This window comes from Apteryx rowi, unplaced genomic scaffold, assembly GCF_003343035.1.
Source record: "Apteryx rowi isolate R43461 unplaced genomic scaffold, aptRow1 scaffold_1, whole genome shotgun sequence".
NCBI lineage: Eukaryota > Metazoa > Chordata > Aves > Apterygiformes > Apterygidae > Apteryx > Apteryx rowi.
Window position 1 is genome coordinate 7624633 of NW_020447196.1, and position 24087 is coordinate 7648719.

General features: G+C 35.1%; 1 protein-coding gene across 3 annotated transcripts in view; it reads left to right on the top strand.

Annotated features, from left to right (window-relative positions):
* The window catches only part of CDH8 (cadherin 8), a 154132-nt gene extending 135452 nt beyond the window's left edge, over positions 1 to 18680 (top strand). For all 3 annotated transcript variants that reach the window (XM_026058933.1, XM_026058923.1, XM_026058941.1), the window contains 2 exons: positions 15162 to 15413; positions 16623 to 18680. In XM_026058933.1, coding sequence (XP_025914718.1) covers positions 15162 to 15413; positions 16623 to 17116 — 746 coding nt within the window. In that variant the 3' untranslated portion in view covers positions 17117 to 18680. The remainder of the gene's footprint in view (positions 1 to 15161; positions 15414 to 16622) is intronic.
* Positions 18681 to 24087: the final 5407 nt, after the last annotated feature.

Genomic DNA, 24087 nt, shown 5'->3' on the forward strand with positions numbered 1-24087 from the left:
CCCAGAAACGTTGTTCCAGTAGCCCTTTACTTTTCAAAGCCTCCCTAAGTGCTTTAAAAACAGAAGTCATTGAAGTCCAACAGCAACCATGACAATTATATGAGAGGACTTCAAAAGTATTTAATAGTAGTATTTGCCTCCATTCCTATCTTYGTCTGCTTTTCTTTTAAAATGGCCAGTGTTGTAGTGTTACATCTACTTTTCAAAACATTTTTGCATATAAAAACTGAAATTAAATTTCAGTTTTTGAATGAAATTAAATGATAGTAGCCACGTGGACAGCAGTAACTTGCTCTTTCCATCTCACAAGTCATTTCAGTGTTTTAAAATGTTTTGGTTATGTATGCAGATTAGTGAGCTAAGTATTATTTGATCACATTAAAAACTGTTCTAATGTACATTTTGCTTTAATCTTAGCAGAGTGAACCAAATTCTGATCATAGACGGAGAGACCAGCTTTCATGAGTTCATAGGTCTTAAAGCAGCAGGAGTTAGAGGAGAAGTCTGCATAATTTGCTCATCACTATCATTTGTCATGTTTGCTAGACTTACTAGGTTCTCTGAATGATGTAGTATTTCTTCTGCCACCTGACAGTTTGCATTGGAAATGTAAAGTGATTATAAAACAGAAATATCTTTCCCACCAAAAAAAGATCACAGGATCTGTTGAACAAGAGATTTAAAATTTCTAAAATGTGTTGCATCATTTAGAACTCAGACTGCAGAAGTAAAAGAATAAAACTATTTCCCTACCACCTTTTCATGCCAAATGTTGTTAGGAACACGTAGATGAGAAAGATGGCTCTCTTGCTTTCTGGGTGAGGTGAATGTTTTTTGTTTTTTGTTTTTTGTTTTTTTTATAACCACGTGCACATAAGAATATTTGGAGATAAACTTCCAGATTTTTAAGCAACTATCTTCTGAGCATACGTTGTTTGGAGACTACCCCCAGATAATGTCCTAGAGCTGAAGGTTCTGCTAGGGCCTTTGCCCATCCACCATCTGGTCATATTACCTGACAGAGCTGTATGGCATCTTAATATGTCCTTCTCTGTTTTCACCTCTCTGTTAGGTTTGGTTTTGGTTTTGTTTTGAGCATTGGGATTGTCTCTCTAAGTAGCTAATTGGTAATTATGGCATAAGACCATTTTTCTTCCTTGTTTCGCATCTTGTAAATTTATCAGTTGTTCTGGTAATGGAATRTTTCTTTGTTTTATCATGCTCTGAATGAAGGCAGTTGGGGGGAATAACAATTAATTTATTATTCTCCCTAATTGTGCCTCTTCCTTTTGTCAGTTAATGAGAAACTAGCTACTATTCCCATAGTAAAATTACAGTTGTAGTAAAGACAAAAAAAATACCCCGCTCTTGTACTAGAGGAAGAATCTAAAAAGGGTTAAAAAAGAAAAACAAAGCAGGAATCATCAGTTATTAKCTGTTAAAAATTTCTTATTCTATTTGGTAAAATTCTCCTTTTATCAGTGTGGGATATAATAAATCTACCATAGAACAGGTCCAAAGTATACAGACAATATGCACGTGGTTCCTCCTTTAAGATAGAAGGCATTCGTTTTTCACACTTAGCCTAAAGGCTTGTCTACCTAAACTATTGCACAACTAACATTATAGTGTGAATTAAAAAGACAAAGATCATGTTCCAATTTGCATCCTGTTTTGAGCCAATTACACAAGTGGTGTGCAGGAAGGAAGTAATTATTATTAGAATCTCAATCATTCTTCATAGTAGGTGACCATTATATTGAGTATTATATGAACTCTATATCTGTATATTCTCCTGAAACTGTCTGGTGTGGTCAAATGCATTCCATACCGTTTCAGTTCCTCCTTACTCCTTTTAAGTTCAAGAAAGGGCTGGATTTCTCTGGCAAGAGCAAGTGTAGCAGTGGTAGCCTGCAGGTAGTCTCAAGTGTCTATTATCCCATGCTTTTTTTTTTTTTTTTTTTTTTTTTTTTAATCCTTTTAACACAACATTTTTATAGCATGCTCTAAAGAGTAATGGAGACAAAGCCCCCTGGCTTTTATTCTGTTGTTTTTTGTTTTTTTGTTTTTTTTTACAGCTTGTGATTTTTCCCATCAACCTATGATTTTGTAGCTTGTATGGGTGGCCTTGTTGTAAAATGAGTCACGTTGTTGCCTTCATTTAATTCTGTCTAATTAGGACTGAATTCTATTTGGCAGAAATCCAGTAATTATTTACACATTTATATAATTATTAGTATTTAATATTTGTATAATAAATGTGGCTAGAAGATATTTCATTCAGGGGCCAGAAATGAGGCAGAGTACATGACATTCCTCAATGCAAAACTCTTACAGACTGAGCCAAATGCAAACAAATATGTTGACCTGTCTAGAGTCTGGGGACAAAGGTTAGCTAAAATGATAGCATGTGGGTACTTGGTAATAAGTGCTGATTACAGAGGGAGTGAAGATGGACCCCTGTCTGCAGTGAGATAATAAGCCAGCTTGTAAATAGAAGAACTTGAAGAAAAGGACCAGATGTCTGCTTGACAGTGTTAAAGAACAAGAGCTAGTGGAGGTCCTTGGAAAGTAACATAGATGCTCAGTCAGATCAGTGTGAACCAGCTGAGCTGTGGTAGCTGTCTGCCCATGTTGCAGTAGCAAAGTCAGATTACCCCAGCTCGACTTGAACTTCTTTGTGGGCTCAAGTAAGTCACCTTCAGTTTTGCTGAAGGCTAAGGGCTGTATACATTCCCACAGTTACTGTTACACTACAGTAATTTTTCATACATCTCATTCTATAAAAGAGATAAGTCAGGAATAGTCTTCTGTGTAGAATTTTGATTGGAGTTCGGTATTGCAGTCATAAAGTTTAGAAGGAGCATCAATAATCACTGAATGTCAAAAGATAGTATTCTATAGAATGCTGGACCATCTTGAACATGAACACTCACTTTTTTCTTTTTTTCTTTTTAGACTGAAATAAATGTCCTAACAGTTTTGCATTCCTTTCATAAAAAATACATCGAACTTTTTGGCTTTGTCAAGTGTTTTCTTACAAAACTTTCATCCAGTCTAACCTAAAATAAAAGCTAAAATTGAGGTTATAGGAAGTCATAAGAAATAAGATAAAAATGTTTCATGTAGCCCTTTTGAACTCGCTGCTCCTTAAACTCACTTAACTCTGTCATGTAGCTTTCTATAACATTTTAATCCATTATATATGACCCTTCTCTAAATTATACAGCGCTCACCCCAATAAAGATTTAGCCCTGTGATCTAAGAGCACTCTACAGGAGTGATGGTTTTGTGGTTAAGGAACTGCACTGGAGTTCAGAATAGTTTTCTATAGCTTGGTTACAGGTTTCCTGTATGATTTTGGACAAGTCATTTAATCACTGTGCCTGTCATTGTGCCATGCATACACTGCAGACATTCTTTTAAAATGCTCATCTGATACTCACATATGACATTGATGGCACCTATTAGCAGCTCCCTATGGATCACTAAAGACTGTGATTTTTGARAGTGCATTAGGGTGTCTCTTTGGGTTCTTTTGAAACTCCCAGTTAGAAAATATGCAGAAGTGCTTCTGCAGCTCAATCAAGGAAATGGCAGAGACCAGTCTAATGACAGCCTGTAGCTGAAGCATTGTTGTATCTTTGATACAAGCTGTAATACTAAACATAGAGGAAGTGAGTTGGGACTGGATTCTGTACATCTTCTGTATAATCTTTATCAATCCTACAACATTGCTACTTCTGTCTTTGTACTACCATTTTCTATTTTTAAATGAGAAAAGTAATTTTTTATAACAAATCAACTTTCTCATATTTTGTGCTTGTCTTCAAGACCAAAGACATACAAGACCAAAAGAAGTATTTGCTAAAAAATTTGTGGAGTTGTACAGCACTCCATCTAGCAGGAGCACTTGCTTCAGAACTTTTTATGAAGAACTTAGCTTTTTCTAGATTCAAATAATCTTTCTTGATCTTTTTTCTCTTCTTTTTCCCAGTAAGGAAAATTATATCTTTCTGAGAGTACCTATTGCTTTTCTGCTCTCCTTTTTGACTATTTCAGTTTTCTTTCATAATCAWGTTTTTTTTTTCATATTAAGATATACTCTCCTTTGCCACTACAATTGTCTAGTCTCTTGTAATACTGTTACTTGATCATATTTTTATTGCAGCTTTTGCCTACACACTTCATTTGTGCTATGCCAGACTCTTCATCCCTGGATTAGAAGATAACAGGGAACAATTTCATTATGATATGCAAGTTGCTCCCTTGGCATAGAGATGGATTCCATACTTGTATCTTATAAGTCCTCAGCTTGATATGAAGAGAATAAATAAATGAAAAAGATGTCTTCTGTTTTGTTGCACACGTTTTAATTCTGACTGCCAAATGTTTTATTATTTGCAAAGCTCTGGTACATCTTTTGAACCAGTGCTATAAATTAGTTTACAGATCTATAGTATTTATCAATATTAGCATTGATTTYGAAAAATCTCTACAGCTGTGAGGCAGAATTCAAATGCTGACATCTTTCCCTGACTGCTGCTTCTTTCCAAGTTAAATACATTTTGTGAAACAAAGCATAGCGTTTATGCAAAGTTAGAGTCCTTCAGTACATACCAGTCTTGAAATTTAAAGGCATATGCATGCATGTTCTTGTACACCTGATTTCATTCTCAGTAATCCAACTGTATGCAAGCTTGGGATTTCTGGCTATGTCAGGTTATCTGTATGTAATGTTTATATGGTGTGCATAAAAGTTCCAGAGAGTATCTGGAATGTTTCATTTGAAAATTGAATACAATATATTCTACTCTGCATACAGGAAATTGTTTTTTTCACTGACTGAAATTCTTTCCCTGGATGCATTTTGCTGTGTCCTGCATATCAAATGACCATTACTCTTCACCATAAGAGATGTCCTAATGGAGAGGTGTGCAGATAATAAGGCATTATGTGTGTACTTGGGATGTAAGATGGATATAAATTGCTACTATTAATGGTCTGATGATAAATTGTTATTGTTATATGTAATCTGCATATGAGAATGTCTTCAAAAAGTCATTATTAGATTGCCTGTGTGCCTAGGGGCAATCTTATACCATAGCACTTCAGTCTTTCAAATTATAAAAAAAGCTAATATAACTCTCAATGACATTTACAAAAAATATATAACAGCACTTTTCTGCAGTTCTCTCACACAAATTATTCTCAATGAAGTAGAGTTTTGTGTATGTAAGAACTGCAGGATCTGGCACTTTTTAAGAGCAAAGCCACATTTTTTTTTTTTTTAAATCACACCAGCTCAAGAAAATGTTGTCATAATTTTTATTCTTTTTTTTTTTACTTAAAATGTCTCACCCAATTTAAGTCACATTTAACTTTCAATGTTCTTTGGCAGAGAGTACACATTCTAAATTTCTTCTCATAGCAAGTTGTTATGCCAGAACTATAACCCCTGAAAATCAGGGTTCTGAAATGAAAGTGCTGCCAAGACCTTTATTATACCAGTACAAATAGGCAGCACTCCGATAAATGCTGGTCAGTTTTTTCCAGTCAGGTGGTTGCTTTCTGCCACTGTATTTCAGAGTGAACGTTATAAAAAGTAATAGCATAATGGAACTACACTGGCGTGACCTGAATTTGGCTCTCTAGCTAACAGAACTCCAATATGGTTGATATGTTTGTTTTAGACTTAGTTTTAAAGGACTGTTATATGTTCTATTGGTAAAATCATTCTAAATTCTTACTGTGTGCAGGTATGCATTTCATACAATATTGGTACAGGAAAAAATAATGATCATGGCATTGAGAAGTAAACGTGAACTTGCTTTGTGTGAAACTTACTTAAATGCCAAAATCATATGACATTTTAAAACCAGAAATGTTCATGTTTAACTTTTATTTTTCTTACTATGGAGTTCATRGTTAAAATACTAGAAAGCAAGATTCATTTCAAACATCTGTGATTGTCTTCATTTTCATGAAGGCCTTGAACTTCTCCAGAACCTAGAAGCAAAACAGTAAGTGAGAAATGAAAGATATGGGTGAAGTGAGGAAGCTGAAGAACATAGGATGGAATTCTTGGAACTCTCCAATCACCTACCAAAAAGCATTATAAATTTCATTGAACCTGCCTAAGATTTAGCTTTAGACATAACAGAACCCCAAATCAATGTAATGTGTAGAAGTATAAATCTCATGGGGTCTGAAAGCATAGATACCTATCTTTCACTAATTTCACCTCCTGGAACTGCACATGTAAGTATTCGGTCAGAGAAACAGAAAGAATCCATTAACCCTAAAGAGGAATGCAGATGGAAAAGCCTTGGGGCATTTTGGCTTTTTTATTTATCTTTAAAGCATCTTGCTGGAATTTGGTAACACGGTCATGGAAAGGTCTTGATTCAAATGCAAACTGTGGCCATTATTTTATCAAAGCATTAYAAAACAGTATTACTTTCTGAAACTTTTTGGTTAAATTAACAAGATAATAGAATTAACTAGAATATGTAGATTTCAAAAATGATCCATCAGTCTGTGCAAATTGCTGCGTTAATAATGTATTTTTAATGCTGAGCACATTTGACAGCCATTTCGTCTCTCTTTCTAAGCTAGAGCTTGGCAACCTGCACTAATTCTTATACTTTACAGATGTAACATTCAATGCACATGCCATGTAGTGATGTGATCCGAMTAAAGTAATGCATGTCAAAGAAATGTGATTATTAGTAAACAAGTTTGTGGCTGGCCTGTTGAGTACAGCAGAGAAAAATAAGAGGCAAAAGCCAGTGCTGATTTAACATATCTTTCATTTTCACTGGCATGAATTTGTTTCAGATTATGGGGGTGTCAATTATAACTGGTACCAGGGGACTCAGAGGAGATAAATGGGTATAAAATCAGAGTGGGTGAGATTAAAATCAGGGATGTTGGGTATAGTTCAGTGAGAACTGTGGTAACTGTGTGGCATAAACAGAACCAAAGTTTCATTTTTCACCTGTCATTAGCACCTATAAATTAAAAAGAGAGATTTTACATCCTTATTATTTCTCTACCCTGTTAATAATAAAAATAGTATTATTTCAGACTTAATCCATGCTTCTACATGATAATTTCATAAGCAGGGAATTTCTATCCTTYCTTCAATGGATTAAAAAWATATATATATATAAAATGTAACAGCTGGTGCTAAACTGGAAGTGACCATATAGATATGTTTGATTATAGCTCTGCTGGACTAAAGGTCAAAGGAAAGTTTGAGAATACTTAAGAGACAATTAGCTAAAGTTCAGACTTTTCCAAAGAGGTAGAACTAGAAATTATACAGACAATTATTTAAAGTTCACRTTTTGAAAGGAAAAAGGTAGGAATAAATGCCTATTCCATTACATTGCTGTTATTTGCCTGTATTTTTTTATTACTTCAAGAATTTATTTACTACAAGTTCTGCATCAGAGTAGTGTTAATGTGATTATTTCCCTTTTTCAAGGAATTTTAACATATGAAAGTGGTAAGAAGATACCTTAAAATATTATGTTGATCATGATTTGAAATTCTCAGCAGCACTTTTTATTTCTGTGCAGGAATACATGCCCTGGAAATGTGTTTAGTTCTTTTATCCAAAATTTGATTCAACAGTTAAATTCTGGCATAAGCTAGAAGTGTTTAGGTCAACTGGTAAAGAGAAAAAATTCAGAGATACAAAATATGTGAAATTTTCCAATTTACCTCCTCATCCATATATTTTCTCCCATGTAATACTTTTTTCCTGTGTTCTTATCAGTGTTTTAAAGGATTCCAGAAAGTCCAGGTCTCTAGAAAAATAAAAATCCTTTAGGAATTTGGTCGTGAGTCATAGGCACGTTTTGTGAATTGCTTTACAGTAGCAGCTATATTATGTATAAGTGTGACACGTGACTTACTATGGTGCAAATGAGACAGTTTGATCAGCCAGGTGAATTTTTATGGCACAAAAATTTTTCTTCTTTTGAACTGGGTGTCTACTATCAAATCGATAGCAGTCATTCATTCTCTTTTTCTAAGACACATCACAAATTTTCAGCATCCATGAAAAGCAGGTCAGTTTGAAATACCTGTTAATGCTTCAGTGCCTGTATGGTCTGGTTATAAATCAGACAAAATATACTATAAAAATGACATTTTTATTTTCAGATTATTTTATGAGCCATCCACTGGCATAGGGAATTTATGCCTTTACCATAATGATTAGGCAAAGGGTCATCTTCCTTGAATACTGTTGTTCACCAGGAATTCGTTTTGTTTATTTTGAGATATTCTGTCCTCAAGAAAGATCAAGTAAGTATGTGTAACATATTATACATAACATACAGTTGTATATATAGAAGCATATATACATGTAGGCATTCTCATAAAAATGTATGTGGTATGTATCTATTCATCCATATTGAAAATACTGAGTTTAATCAGGAAACAAAATTGTTATACTAATAAACAAATAGATCATCTTTTCACCTGCTAATACGATTGGCAAATGCGTAACATGCAAATTCAAAATCATTCCCTTTTAAAACAGGTATATGCTCTCTTTAAGAAGTGTTGCAGACTAACGCAGAAACAAAAGCACCTTCTTAGATAAACAAATCTTTTAAAGCATTTTAAATGGCATTCTTCTACAAGCAACAAACTGATGCTTCTAACTTGTACTCTAGTGTAGTCTGAGACATACCGATCAGTTTTGCAATGCAGGACCAGTCCTATAAATGGTACGTTCCTTTACAAAGGTGAACATTGAGGAGGGTATGCTTTGAGTTGCCTCTGCTGTTCTTTGCATTAGATGAGAAAGCAGGCTGCGAATATTCTATTCCACTCCGTTTGTCAGAATCAGAATTAAAAAAATTCTCAGTCAACAGTTGTGTTTATAGAGGAATCTCACATGTGGGACTAGGAGTAGTGAATGGTTGGGGGTGTATTGCTGAAATATTCTCAGCATTTTTCTAGGGCATTTGCAATTGACTACTAAATATATAACTAACATTTCTTTGAGTGCAATACATACTGGTTCCTCTGCCTCTGCTGTTGTAGTTTCCACCCAAACATTTATGATAATAACTTAATTACTTGATTATTTCAAGTTTTTTTTGTGAAAATGTATGCCATTTATGAACTCAGAAAGGAAATGAACTGTCCTTGTCTTTTCATTTATAAAAAATACAGGCAGTATCTTAGTAAGGATATTCTTGCTGCTCTTCTATTTATGCCAGAGGACTCTTCATATTACAGAGAATCTGTTTTTCAGACTAAAATATGTATACAAAGCCCCCTTTAGATAATGACTTCAGAAAATAGTTTCAAACATAGCTCTAATAAACATAAGGAACATATATCTCTGTGGTTCCAGGGTTTCCAGCTGTAAAGTTTCCAATTAAAATTCTTTCTTTCTTCACATAAGTAACACATCCAGCATAGATAACAATTTCTACCAGAAAGTCCTTATTACCATTAATGATTTGATCTTTCTGAGAGCATTATAAAAGGGATAAAAAAAGAAAGACAGAAAAAGAGCTATGTAGGTGTAAGGTTACGCAGCAGGGAAGTCCACTGATCTGAAAATATTAAAGAGATCGTCAGGGAATTAAAGAATTGCAGTGATGTGCACATAGAAAGTGACATTTGAATGTAAACTGACTGCTTCTGTTTTTATTTCTGTTCTGTCATTTTATTGTCAAACTTAAAATTGCAGCATACATGTCTTGTACAAAGTGGAAGATGACTCCTGCCTGTTATTTTCATGTCCAAAGGTTAATGTCAATACCATTAAGGTCACTTACATCCACCAAATACAAAAATTGCTTTGTATTTAAAGTACTACATTTACTTTCTCTTAAAATCTTTCATCCAAGAATCTCAAGGGATTGGGAATCTTGAGTACAGTCGGAAATCTGCAGGAAACCCTTGCCCCATGTTGAGCATGTCCTCAGTTGTGCTTATTCAAACCACTTTTGTCTAGAAATCACACTGAACACCTTGTTAAGACCTGCTTCATTATCATTATTTGTTCCAGCTGTGAGGGAGATATTCCCATAATTGATGGTCTATTTGATGGTTGTTTGGCAAATCTGCTTGTAGACAGAACAAGTAGAAACAGACTGAAGAGAAAAAAAGTGTTCATTGGACTGGTTTTGAATCAAGATTTGGGGAAACAATAAGTTGCAGTTAGTTCTTACTTTATTACGGTAATGCCATTAAGAACTGGAATAAATAAGAGTGCTTCACAATTTTGCCCTCTAATTGCTCATAAGTTTTTTGCTCATAAATTTTTAACTTCTATCCTTTTGGCTGAAGTACTGCTTGATAAAGATCAACTCCAACTTCTAAACTTTCTATTTTCTTTGTGAAACACCATGAAAAATGATTCAGCCATTCCAGAAAGTGAATAGAAACAACTTCAGAACCCAAAGAAAAATTTAAGACATGAATCTCCATAAACTATGGCAAGCAACGTGAATTAGTAGAATGAAATGTTGTGCCAGAATGATTCTSTAACAGAACTAGCTCACAGTATGATCCACAGGTCTCTTGTGGTGTCCTGGCCATCTTTTCTGTGTATCAGCTGCAAACTTAAGAAACTGAGTCATCCACTTATCTAAATGACTGATTTGATTTCATGTTCTAAAAATGGTTAAAATGGACCCCTGATCTAAGTTTTACATATGTGTTCCTGGAGTTGTCCTTACACTGATGTAAAACGTTGTGAAGAGTTAAGGCAATTGTTAAGATCACTTGTCTCACACCATTCCTTAAGCTTGCAGGACAGAATGCAGCTCGTAGTCTATCCTATCTATTTGGTACATTATCAGTGAAATGGCATTTAATAGGACTCTGGCATTTCAATGAACTTCATCAATCCCTTCTCCTCATAGAAGGATAAAGAATTCAGGGAGGCTCATTTTGATATTGTGACTACTAAGAATGTCAGAGGACTCCCTGAATATACCTCAGTGACCTGAGGTAAAGACTCAGTGTCTCTCTTTGCCTGTAGCAGTTTACCACAGAGCTTTATTGACAGAGAGGGGTTCTTCTCTTCCTCATGTAATTTTCCTTGTTTTGCTAAAAGTAGCATGAATAAATAAATAACCTGAACAATGCTATAGTGAAAAAACAGCAGGTTAATTGGAAAGATGAAGGGAAGGTGATCAGCTCCTTTCCTGCTGAGCACCTGCTGCCAAGTTAATTCATGCAGCAGCACTGGGGTTTGTTCCTGGAGAAGATTCCTGCTATTTTGCCACATCCAGATGCTTTAAGGAGAGTGTCCACAGAGAGGAAAAAGCCAATCAGATAAATTTTTATTGCTAATCAGTTGCTATGATTTATTTTCAAGTTTAGGAGCCAACTAAATAGTCAGATAGGGAGTCATTTTTCTTCACTTGGAGTCACACCTCCAGCAACACCAAGGGATATTTCTTTTAGGAGATGGCAAAAAAGGGGAAGGAATTTGTCGCTAAACAAAATTCCCAAGGCAAAAGTGAGAAGTTTCCATCCACTGGCAAACCAATGCTGTCATTTCATTTTGCTTTTCTGGTTAGCAACTTCTGATTGCCAGTTTCTTCCTGGGCACAACAAATTGAACCTTAGTCTAACACAACAGTTTTTAACAAAACAAATCTCTGTAAAACAGAAAGTTTATTCTCTTTTCTCTTCTGCTTGTCTTGTGGCTCTTCTTACATGATACTAGTACTAAAAGACAGTTTAACATCTATTACACTTAAATAGTTCAGATAAATATTGGCCCAGATATCTTGGTTTTCTTGTCTTTTTCTCCTCTCTTTTGAGCTGGAATTGATAGTCATTACCAAGTAGCTTCTAACTCACAGAGTAGCTTCACTGCTTAGCAGGAATGGGTCCTTTATCTTCTCCAACCCACCTCCTTCCTCTTGTTTTCTTCTGCCCTCTTCTTTTTGTGTCTTCATACTGCTCTTTCTTTTTTTGTTTTGTTTTGTTTTAGTCTCTGATGCTGGTTTATTAGAATTTTTTTAACCAGGCAGAATAGCAATGTTTATGTGTCAGAGAGATGGAAGGGATCTGAAGCTGCCACCACCCGCAGCAGTTTCTTTTTTCCATTCCTTCCTAAAGCACGTGCTGTACCTTTCCTGCATATCTGTAAAGGGCAGAGATGCTAGGGCTCAGCATATCAATCCTGCCTTCCAGGTTGGACAGAGAAGGACTGTAGCAGGGTAATAGGAAAGAACTGTCTGTATTAGGATAGATTCTAGGCCACAAGAAGCCATTGAATGATACAACGTTAAGAGTATCTGGAGCTCCAAATAAGTGACTACAGATGTGACACTATCCTGAATGGGACTTGTCTCAAAGACACGGAAAGCTGGAAATTGAGCCCCACATCATTTTTCCCCTTTGAAAGCTTAAAGCAGAGGATTATAGAGACAACTTATGCTTAGATATTTTTAACTGCCATTAGAAATGTGTAATTTTGCATGAGAAATAGATAAACGGACAGATTTTGTGTGTGTGTTTGAAATTGCAGGGAGCGGAGTAGTGTTGAGAAGGACAGGGAAGCTCTCAGAGGAAAATGTACYTTGTACACCTATAGTAGATGTGAGAGCCTCTCTTCTTTTGGTAAAGCTGTACACACTTAAGTTCAGGAAAATTTAGCAACAATATTATTTTACTAACAGAATATTTACCCTTGTTCCTTCTAGTTCAGCTAGAGAGCAAGTATGACAGTGGAAGTGAGTTTATTTGCTATGTGTATATTTAAACCTCTGACACATTTAACCAGCAAGGAGTGCAGGTTTTGCTTCATTCTAAAGGTGTGCTAATTGGTGACTTAATACACACCTGCTTTTTCCACTGCATCGCAGTGGCACAGATAATACTGAGTATAATCCAGGAGTTTGATCATATCTGAGTTGTCAGAATTCTTAGGAGCTCATACCTGAAATTTATCTTTAATAAACACATATGCTTCCTTTAATTTTAAAAAGGGCATGAGAAAGGACTAGACTATTTATTTAACTCCAGAGTGCCATCAGTTTTGATGTGGCTGTTTCTAACTTGAATAGATAGAAACTTTGGATTCCTAGAAAGAAAAATCATAAGAAGAATCCTTTCTGTTCTGCAAAGGTATTATGAAGTAATCATATTTATATTGCTTTATAAAGTAGCTGATTTTTTAGGTGAAGAATGTCTTTATAGTATTAGCTTCCATATGTTTCCCCTCTTTCCTTCTGCATCTTTCTCTGTTTTTGTACTTCATAGACTGCAAGCTGCTTGCAGCATACATTGTCTTCYTTTATGCTGGGGTAGTGATACGCTGCACAATACCATGAGCTGCCAGAAATGCTCCCGGCAATTATGGACAGTTGCTACAAATTAAACATCTCTTAAACTATTTTTTGTTTTCAAGCAAGTACCTGACCAGTACCAAGATCAAAGGAGATACAAAGCTTTCCTACAGTCACTATACAAATTTGCACACGCATGTTGTCACACACTTCAGCTACATGTTTTTCAGTTTCATCTCAAGATAGGGTGTTTGTTGTATCTGTCATATGAACATTGCCTGTCTTTGAACCCTTTCTCTCCCTGCCTGCCACATAACTCCCAGTAACTTCCTTCCTTCCATGAAATGTCACTTAGTGACTGCATTAGTCCATTCCATAACATAAAATATCAGGAGACTTACTTTTGTTCATGATATTTCAGGAGCATTTACTYTGGTAATATAGGAGAAGAGAGGTTAATGAAAGGAGCTACAATCTAACCCTCATACTCGCAAACATGATGCACAACTTTATTTTTCAATTGTCATTATATTCTTCAGTAACACATACACATTCCTATTCTATGTGYGAATCCTATTCTTATTCTGTGAAAATCATTTTGTTAGCTTGTGATGTTATTTTTGATGAAGGAACACAGGAAAACAAACTAGTAGAAATCAACATGCACTCTTAGTATATAACTCATAATACTGAATTGATTTTTTTAATTCCATTTTTATTCCATGGAATAAAGCATTTAAAAGCTAAATATTTGTGTATGTAAATAAATTGAAGTGTCTTTCATATCTGGCACATACAAGATTATTGATACTTGAAAAGAATATATTGTTAAATGGCTAGAATCTATAATTACCTAAAGGCTCTAGAAAATCTCAGGCATTCAATCAGGAATTTGATTCAGAAATTATTTGTACATTAAATGACTGACTTAGTTCTTACAACTATGCAGAACAGAATTTATACAATTACTCTAAATGAAATCAACTCTACTCTTACAGCAATTGCTTACAGTGATCAATTACAATTAATAGTATTTAAAATATCACRGATACCACATTGTCCTTAAGTATTCAAGGAGTTATATTTTATCATTTTAATGGTGAATTGAGAACTTAGTGACTATGAGAAGTTTAACTGTGTATGAGAAAAAGAAAGAGGAGAGAACAAAAAGGCTTGTTAGCCAGCATGCCTCGGTGTGTTCTAAAGTTAAGTACCTGGATAAGTCTGCAAAGGTAAGAATATCCTGGACTCACTTCCTCTGGCTGTCTCATAGGAAACACATTCTGTTTTGTTTTGGTTTATTTTCATCAAGTTATTAAGGCCTACTAAATGTTTAAATCATTGAAAATTAGGCCTACAACTCTTAATACACTCAGCCTTTATATTACCCGTTAATAAAAAAGAAGAATCTTTTATTGCAGAGTGGAATATTGCACAATTTGTGCTTATAAGACATGGAACATTTGCTTTAATTGATGAACATGCTTTATTAAGTTTGGGTTACTCTAACAATTAATTTCTCTTGTTGTATTGGCTGAATTTTTAYGACTGTGACTTGAAAAAATCAGTGATGAATCATGATGGGAAGAGATTGACAGCTATAGGGATGTATGCAGGGAAGAAAGTGGGGGGGGATTGCTATTCAGTTTTGATCATATTGCATGACACAAGAAAATGCATATGTTATATGCATTCATTTGGGACATGGGCAGCCAGAGGAGAAGCGGAAGGATTTCTCCATCATGTGCTGCCAGTTTAATGTGTATAATACAGTGTGCATGTGTTTGTTTAGAGGTTTTCCGAACTCATTAAGAAAAAGCTGTGTTTTAGCAGTTATTTTAAGTGATAAAACAATGCAAATTTTCTCTTTTCCAGATAATACTCTCAGCATTTTGGCAAAGCATAGTGGATTCAGCCGGCAGAAGCAAGAAGTATATCTATTGCCAATCATAATAAGTGATAGCGGAAATCCTCCCATGAGCAGCACTGGCACCCTCACTATTCGAGTCTGTGGTTGCAGCAGTGATGGTATTGTCCAGTCCTGTAATGCTGAAGCATATGTACTTCCCATTGGACTCAGTATGGGAGCCCTAATTGCAATATTAGCATGCATCATTTTGCTACTAGGTATGTATTCATTTCACAGCTTGCAGTTCAAAATATTTCTGATTCATAAATGGCTATAAGTAAGCAAAGAAATCACATAGAAGGCAATACAATCTGGAAAATTATTATCAGTTTGGATATATGTAATATGTATTGGTACCAAAAGACATCAGGACTGGATCCCTATGGTACTAAGAGCTGAAAAAAAACATATAAAGCAAAGTCCCTGTCTGAAAGAGTCTTACATATAAGTTACATAATTATAAGGTTGAATTATGAAACCAAAAATCAAATCAGGTATGTTGAATAGCAAGGTGAACAGAGTATATACTGCAGATGATGGAAAATGGATTATTTGTTATGTGTTATTTCTTCTAAGATTTGTATGAGTTTATTACAGATTGTAATGGCTTAAGGGATATTGCAGTTTTACAAGATAAGAAGCACTGTATATTTTAATAAAACATACAAAATTAGTATATGACATCAAGCAAGCAAGGGAGAGAACAGTGAATGAAGAGCCCTGTTTCTGTGCCTTGCAGCTTTACTTTGTATCTGAGATTTACATCAGTAACTGAAATTTCAGCATTAAGCTGCAAAAACAAGTGTAACCAGTGTGGTGCTGTTTGTGCCTCTCGCCATGATTCTGAACCTGATGTGACCTGGGCTCATTCTTTTTCCCTTACAGTTTCAGTCTCTTTTTTATTAGATAGTTTAAATCTTTAGCAACATATAAACAAATGACACCATTTTCCTTCTGTCGTTGGGCCTATGCTTTCAGAAAAACACCCTCTAATTCTGAAAAAAACTGCATGYGTAGATCATTACTACTACAAAGTGTAGATCATTATAGACTACTGTTCAGTGAATGATAGCAACTTGACTTCACCTAGGTCTGTAACTCTTAGAAAAGGAAAATAAATACTGTTGTCTAAATTTGAGGCTCAAAACTGGAGGTATTCAAAACATTATTAMTTAAATAAAATTGAGCTTCAAATGTAAATATGGGCTGATAATAGAAAACTAGAGGACAAACCAGAGCTTCTGATTAAATTTTCATCACTCAAGTGGAGTGTGGTTATAGTTTTAGGTCTTTCAGCTTTTCACTATGCTTTATTACTCTTATTTTAACAAAAAACCCCTACCTCTCACCTTCCRTGAATGTGCTTTATATGTAATGCTTTGATTAGAAAATTTTCACCTAATCAGTCTATGATGCTTTCTTTGCAGTCATTGTGGTGCTGTTTGTAACACTGCGAAGACATAAGAATGAGCCTCTAATTATCAAAGATGATGAAGATGTGAGGGAAAATATTATTCGCTATGATGATGAAGGAGGTGGTGAAGAAGATACAGAAGCCTTTGATATTGCAACTTTGCAAAATCCTGATGGAATTAATGGATTTTTGCCTCGTAAGGATATTAAGCCTGATCTTCAATTTATGCCCAGGCAGGGTCTTGCACCTGTTCCTAATGGTGTTGATGTTGATGAATTTATTAACGTAAGGCTTCATGAAGCTGATAATGATCCTACAGCTCCACCATATGACTCTATCCAGATTTATGGCTATGAAGGAAGAGGCTCAGTGGCTGGTTCCCTTAGCTCATTGGAGTCCTCTGCATCAGACTCAGATCAGAATTTTGACTACCTCAGCGAATGGGGTCCTCGCTTTAAAAGACTCGGAGAACTTTACTCAGTTGGAGAAAGTGACAAAGAAACTTGACAGTGGATTACAAACTTTTTCACTGTTGACTTAACAATCATGTAATATTCTAGGGCCACTGCTGTTAGTTAAAACTAATGTGGCTTTTTGTTTTAGAGGCAAGTTTAGCGCCAGTCATCTATAAAGTCAACTACATTGTAATGTTGAACCAAAAAAAAAGTATATGTTAGGAGGTTAAGTCTTGTGGAGTGTGAAGTAAAGTATGTGGAGTGTCTAGAAGTCTTTGGATATTTGATATTCGCTTGGCCGCTCTGAAGATGGAGATTTGGATCTTTGATTATCTTCAGTGAAATGAAAAGAAAACGGTGCTTTCTTAGGTAATGGACTTGCAGGGATTTTGCTGTTGAACAGTATCTCCTGCCAGTATGTGTAAAGCTAATGGTTTGTTTCTGCATTGCCAACAAAGATCCCACCACAGAAATGTTAAAAAGCAATATCTTGGTCTTCTTAGCAATGCTGAATAGAAATAGCATTGTAAATCCCTACTGGCTTCTACTGTGCAGTGACCATACATTGTACATACAGTAATTGTTGGCCACRTAACCACAGACTGATCATCATTAAATATTGTGTCAAGCCTTAAAATATTCACATGTTCTTAATCCATTCCAGTGATGGGTAATAAATCCTACTCATGTGCAGAGATTTGGAGGCAGGGGTACAAAACCTTGCTTTACAAAAGGATTTCTTCTAGAAGAAGGATCAGTCCTGTGCTTCATCTTCTGAAAGGAAAAAAAAAACTCTGAAAGGGGATGGACTTACATATATGAAAGAATTGCTGATTTTATTGCTAAAGATCGAGTTTATTTGTTCAATCCTTGAAATAAATATTTTATTGATGTCCATTACTGCTTTTATTTATTATGACTGATAATCTGTAGAGTAAGATTATACAGAAAACTAAATTATATCCATTAGAGGKTTTTTTTTCTATATATAATGAATGTTTAATACATGTACATTTTGAAAAGAAAAATGACAAACTGTTGCAGGTTAAAGCAGTAACCTATCCATTTGCAGTAGCTGAATTTTAAGAGAATGCTGGCAGGAATAAAATTTTCCCAGAGAAAACTTTTGACAGTTTTATATCTTCTTCATAAATCTAGTAACTGGTGTTTTTAATACAAGCACAAACAGCTGGAAGTAAACTGGTTCATGTGAATATTTAAACTATTGACTTTTAGAATTCCACACATAACACAGTACAGTAAAAAAAAAAAAAATGCTTATAGTTCTCCACTGTATTAGAGCAGGAACCAGTGTGTACATAATTTTACTGCTTATGTTATTAGCATTTCTTTTCTATAATATTCATGGTGACGYACCAAGGCTCTTGCACACAGAGAAAGAAATACACTAGAAGCTGCAAGCATATTCAATTTGTAATGCAAACTTGCCATTTAGAAGTAGCAACTGTATAATAAAACTATGTATTACATGAAAATCATTTTAATTTTCTACTTTGTTTTGATGCTATATTATTGTTTGTTTATTTACTCCATGTATTGTATTCAGAGAAACTCCTGTATTGTTTCCTACTTTGTGAAATATATTTTTATAAATACCTTTCTTGTTACTGCTCTTCTTTCAGTTTTACCTGTACAAAACAGAAAAGAATTTCCCTGAATAATTTTATAATGTGTTGATGGATGCATTTCCTCCAAAATCATTTATTTAGCAGCCACAATAATGAATACAGTCAAAATAAAAAAGGCATGGATGTTTGAAAYAATTTTTGACAATGCATGGAGAATTAGATATGCAGCAGCCTGTGACCACAGGAGTTGTGTGTGTGTCCAATTCTCAGTGTGCCATGCTGAAAATTAACCTCATAAAATTTCTTTAAAGTATTGTTAATAAAAACAACTTGCTGTTTTAGGATCCTCAGTTATGCTTATTCTGCAAACAAAAGTGTCTTAACACATCACCCCCAACTTTGCATGCATTTCAAAATGGAAACATTGACATTTGCTTTAGTTATGGCACAGCTGGTTTAATGATTGCATTTTGCAAATAACTAATGCAAAAGCCACTTCTACACRTATTGTAAAGCTTTTAATGAAATTAATGAAGTCCCCAATTCATTTAAGTTAGACTGTACTCACAAATTCTGTCTCTGAATAACTTTATTTAGCAATTTTGGTAATAATATAAATAAAGAGTGAAATCATCAGAGAATAGAAAAGCAGCAGTCACCAGGGTTTCAGTGAAATCAAATACATTTATCTAGCAGATTGTAGTAACAGCCAAACACATTCTTACTAATCACTTGCACCAAGTGCCAGGGTGTGCTGCATTGCTGTCATGCTAAATCTTATAGTAGCATAAATGCAAAAGTCTGATTTGAAACGTAGGCTGAACCAATTTCTAGTTTACATCACAGTCCTGAGAGTAAAAGAGGTGCTGTGAGATATGGATCACATTATTGTTTATAGTCACATAAGTGTTTAGGACAAGTAGCTCTGACTTTGAGTTATGGTATACACTGCAGAGCTTTGCAAAGCTCCTTAGTAGGAAAACTCACAAATGGATAACCTTCTGATTGCTTTTTTGATTGAAAGTTCCATCTGAGACCACGACAGCACATCCAGTAATAAGATTTCTAGAAAAAAAAATCCCATCACTGGCACTGTAGGAGAGGCAAAGCATGACAGAAATCTCATCCTTGTCAGTCAAAAAGATATGGTAGCTACTACTGGTGAGTATAGCTTTAAATTGTGCATTTATATAGGCTTTAAACACAAATATCTACAATGCATAGGGGAGAAAAAATAATGAATTTATGGGATCTGCCAATAGTGACATGCTATTTTTAAAAGTCACTGCTACCCCATCAATGGGAAATGATTCATTCTGTAAACAAATTCAGTGTAATTTTAATATAAAATTTATAGCACTACATGTTAGAGGGTTAAGTGTTGATCATTCAGTTTTGCAGTACTTGCTCCTTTTTTGACAATGAAATTAATTCTGTGTAAAATTGTTTTGGATAACAACAGTATTTAGGGGTTTAGAATCATCTTATGTTTCACATCTAGATTTAGACATATTAGCGACATTCTTTTTAAGCATGTTAAATGGTAATTCATCTTTTTTCAACAACATTTAATTAGCAATTGACTCCTTGTAAGTGACAGGGAAAATGCATTAAATTATAATTATTAATACTGATAAATTTGAGAATTTAATTCTCAAAATCTTTTACAAGTGGCAAGAGCCTTACAGTCCTACTGATTCTGGCTCGCCTTCACCTAGCTATGTCTCACATTCTTTTGTCAGAACTGCTAATGTAAATCATCCCAGATGTAAATGCTGGAATCCTAAATTTTTAGCGTGGACATTGTCCAGACCAAAAATTCAGCTCAGGCATTTCAATATGGAAATACTGTGAAGTGATTTATGTTTATTCATTTACTAATTATAGCTGAGATTACTAAAGGTCTTCAACATCTTCTGTCCTTTACAGTGACTGGAAGTAGATGCTATTTCTGTGCTTTGACCTTGAAACCAAATYGCAGAAATGCATTTTTCACCTGGTATCATTTATACCTTTTTGTCTATGATGTACTTGAAACAACTGTGAAATATATAAGAGAGAAAAAAGCTGAAGATTTTCATTTAAATCAACAGCTGCTGATCACAGAAGAAACATTTAAAACTATGACAACTCCAAATACCATCAACTATGTCTCMGCTCAGCACTAATAATTCTCAATCTGGAGAACAGACAGAATGTCTGCAAAATAGTATGTTCTAAGTATCTTTATTTGTACAGCTCTGCTAGAGTTGGAGCTATTGATTTTAATACAGGAAGAAAAATAAATCAACTAGACTATATGCATGCRGTTGTATGTATCTGCATATGTTTGTGGCAATTTTTTTAGCAGTCTGCATTGTCAGTGAATTCTAGAAATGGATAGACAGGTTTGGAAAGCTTCTCTGAGATTTGTCCAGCCACAGGAAACCTTGCCAGGTGCTCTATCTCTGTATCTGATTTTCTTGGGATATAATTTCAGTCTTCGTCTGAGCTATTTGATTGTTTCTCTTCTTTTCCCTGCCCCTTTCTGCCCCAGTTAACCTATCCCAAGCTGTAATACTGTGAACACAATATTAGGAAGAAAGCTCATTAAGACTGCRTAGCTCTTTTTCAGTTCATTTCAGCTGGTGTTGCTCAGAGACTGGAAGAAAGCTGGCAGGGCAGGATAGTAAAGTTCATAAAGCTCTCTTCCTCCTCCCTTATTATCCCATTTGTGTTTTTAAAAAATCTGTATGCAAGTGGCTTGCTTTTTGGCTGTAGTCACAGGACTGTAATGTTACTTTAAGGAGATCAAGTGCTATGTAAAAAAGTAAAATGCATAACTGGAAAGCAGTTCAAAAATTTATTATAGGAAGATTTATAGTGAACAGTCTGGGCTACTTATACCAAAGGACTGCTTTTATATTTAAAATGATGCAGAAAAATCTGTCTAAAGCAAACCATGGTACTGTTTAATTAATAGAAAGAATGTACAGTAGCATCAGAGGTGTGCACAAAAATTTCTAATCAAGAGAAATGGAGAAAGGTTACTCAAAAAATTTATTTTCAGATTTGGAGAGTGCAGTGGCAGGATGTTCTAGTAAATTGAAGCTTTGTAAAAGAAAAAAAATGTGGGAGTATTCACCGATGTGGGAGTATTCACCATTATTAGAGTTTGCTTTCAGAATGTAGTAGGTGTCATTAGCAGACAGAGTATTGATGGAGTGAACAGTGGAAGTTTTCTGTAGTCTATCATTCAGATAGGCTGGACTCATATTATTTCTACATTTGTACACTATTTGTGCAAGATAATATTCTGGCTTTGCAGAAGGTGGAAACCAATTTAGCTTGCTGTATAATTCACTATGATGGGTTTTGTAATCACACTGCGAAATGAGTCTAGCTGCTCTATTATACAATACTGATACAGGCTTGTGTGCTGCAGAAGTAGTCCATCTCCAAATAATGTCATAGTATTCTAAATGAGAAAATATAAAAGCACTGACAATGCTTTTTGTGCAACTGCAACTAAGACATCTTCCAAAATGGCTAATAACGGCAAGCTGAAGCACACAGTTTTTGGCAAAGCCTTGTAAATGTGCTCATTAGCATTGCAACACAACTACGTCTTCTTTCTTTTTTCTCCTCCTACCYCCCTAGATTACCAAAATTAAACCAGTAAAATGAACTAAATGAAAACTTCAGCCTTCTCTTTATAGGRGAAATGTAATAATTTATAAAATTACATTTCCTCTCCTTCCACTATTTCAGATACTTGCATGAATGAAGTCCATGTGATGATGACACGCAGAGAGAATAGAGGGGTGGAAGTTACCTGTTTCATTACACAAATGAAGAAAGCATATATACAATGAGGGTAGTACCCTCTCCTCAAAGTYCTTTTGAAATAAAGATCTTACAGAGGTTCCTCTAGGGAGTTCTTATGCCACATGTATCCAAAGGTATCCAAAAATAGATCTGTCCTTTGTTCTGTGCACTCAAACGACTACTGTTTCCCAAACAACTACTTTATGTCAGATATTGGCATCTCAACTTCCCATTCATCAAATTAACACATGCCAGCTATTCTGTGCTAGACGCCCATATACAGACACGCTCCATAGTGCTTATCAAATACATAGATTTGCTTTTTCATTGATGCAGAAAGGTTCTGATTTGGGAAGTCTGGCATAAGCAGTCAGAGAGACAGAAGGCAGGTAGCATAGGGTTGGAAATAGTTGAGGGAAAATTCAATGGCAAAAAGTCTATTCTCTGCTCCTTGTAACAGCTCCCTTTTATATTATAAAACAGGTCTTTTGTTTTATTTGTTTTCTCATTTCTTCATTAATGGAACTTATACTGATTGCAACATTAACACAGTTCATGCTGCCAAATTTCACAATCTGGCAATTTTAACAATATGAAAACAAAAGATGTGCTTTTTTTTTTTTTTACTAAAATGCAAATTATATAATTGGACGCAATGCAAAAGCATTGAATCACCTTTAAAATAAATTACAGCAGTCCCACATTTCTATGCACAGATGTGATCACTTTTGGTCTCATTTTCAAACATGCTGGTATACCTGTATTCACATGCAGTTGCTAAGAGTTTTGCATGCATGGGAGTACCTCAGTTTCCTTAGACTTTGATAACATAAAGGAAGCTTATTCTTCAGCAAAGAAGTATGCCATGACCCATACCTACGGACAAGGAAAGAATTGGTTCTATCAAGAACCGAATTTTATATGGATTTATATTCAAAATCACATGCAAATGCAGAACCCAGAGCTGCATTTCAAGTCCTGGTCAAGTGTCTTAGCTGTGAGATACTGGAGCTCCAAGCCATTTTTAAGGCACAGCCAAGTAGGCAACTGATTGGAGCAAAGTGATACAACTATTTGGGCAATGTGTATGACCTCCTTTTTCCACACAGCAAGCCAGTCTTGTTGCAGCTGTCAAGCACACAGTTATTTTCTAGGTTACACCAAGCTACTGCCAAGTAATTTCTATGGCAAAGTGGTGAAAGTGGCCAAGAGCCTGCCATCTACAGCAGGGTAGATGTAGCATTATAGTCTTTGCATTAATACAGTTTTTGCAGTCTTCCAGTCAGCACTGGATTCCTTATAATTTTTGCAGTTTCAGCTCTAACTGTTTCAAGCTGTAGCAACCCAGTATAACCTGTTACACCAACTAAAGGCAGGGTATTGTTAAGCAAAATGTCACTGCAACATAGAGCAGGAGATACAATTAATCCTTGTAGAAAAAGGTCAAGTATGATTCATCAAATGCTGTAGGATTTTAATGGTTATTTTCCAATCTCCTTATTCCACATGAAACAGCAGCCATCTATTTTATTGTATAAGATATTCCTTCCTTAAATAAAACATCASAGTTGATGAAAAAGGGGCTTTATTTAGACTATCCTAATGACTGCTGGTTCTTTTTATAACT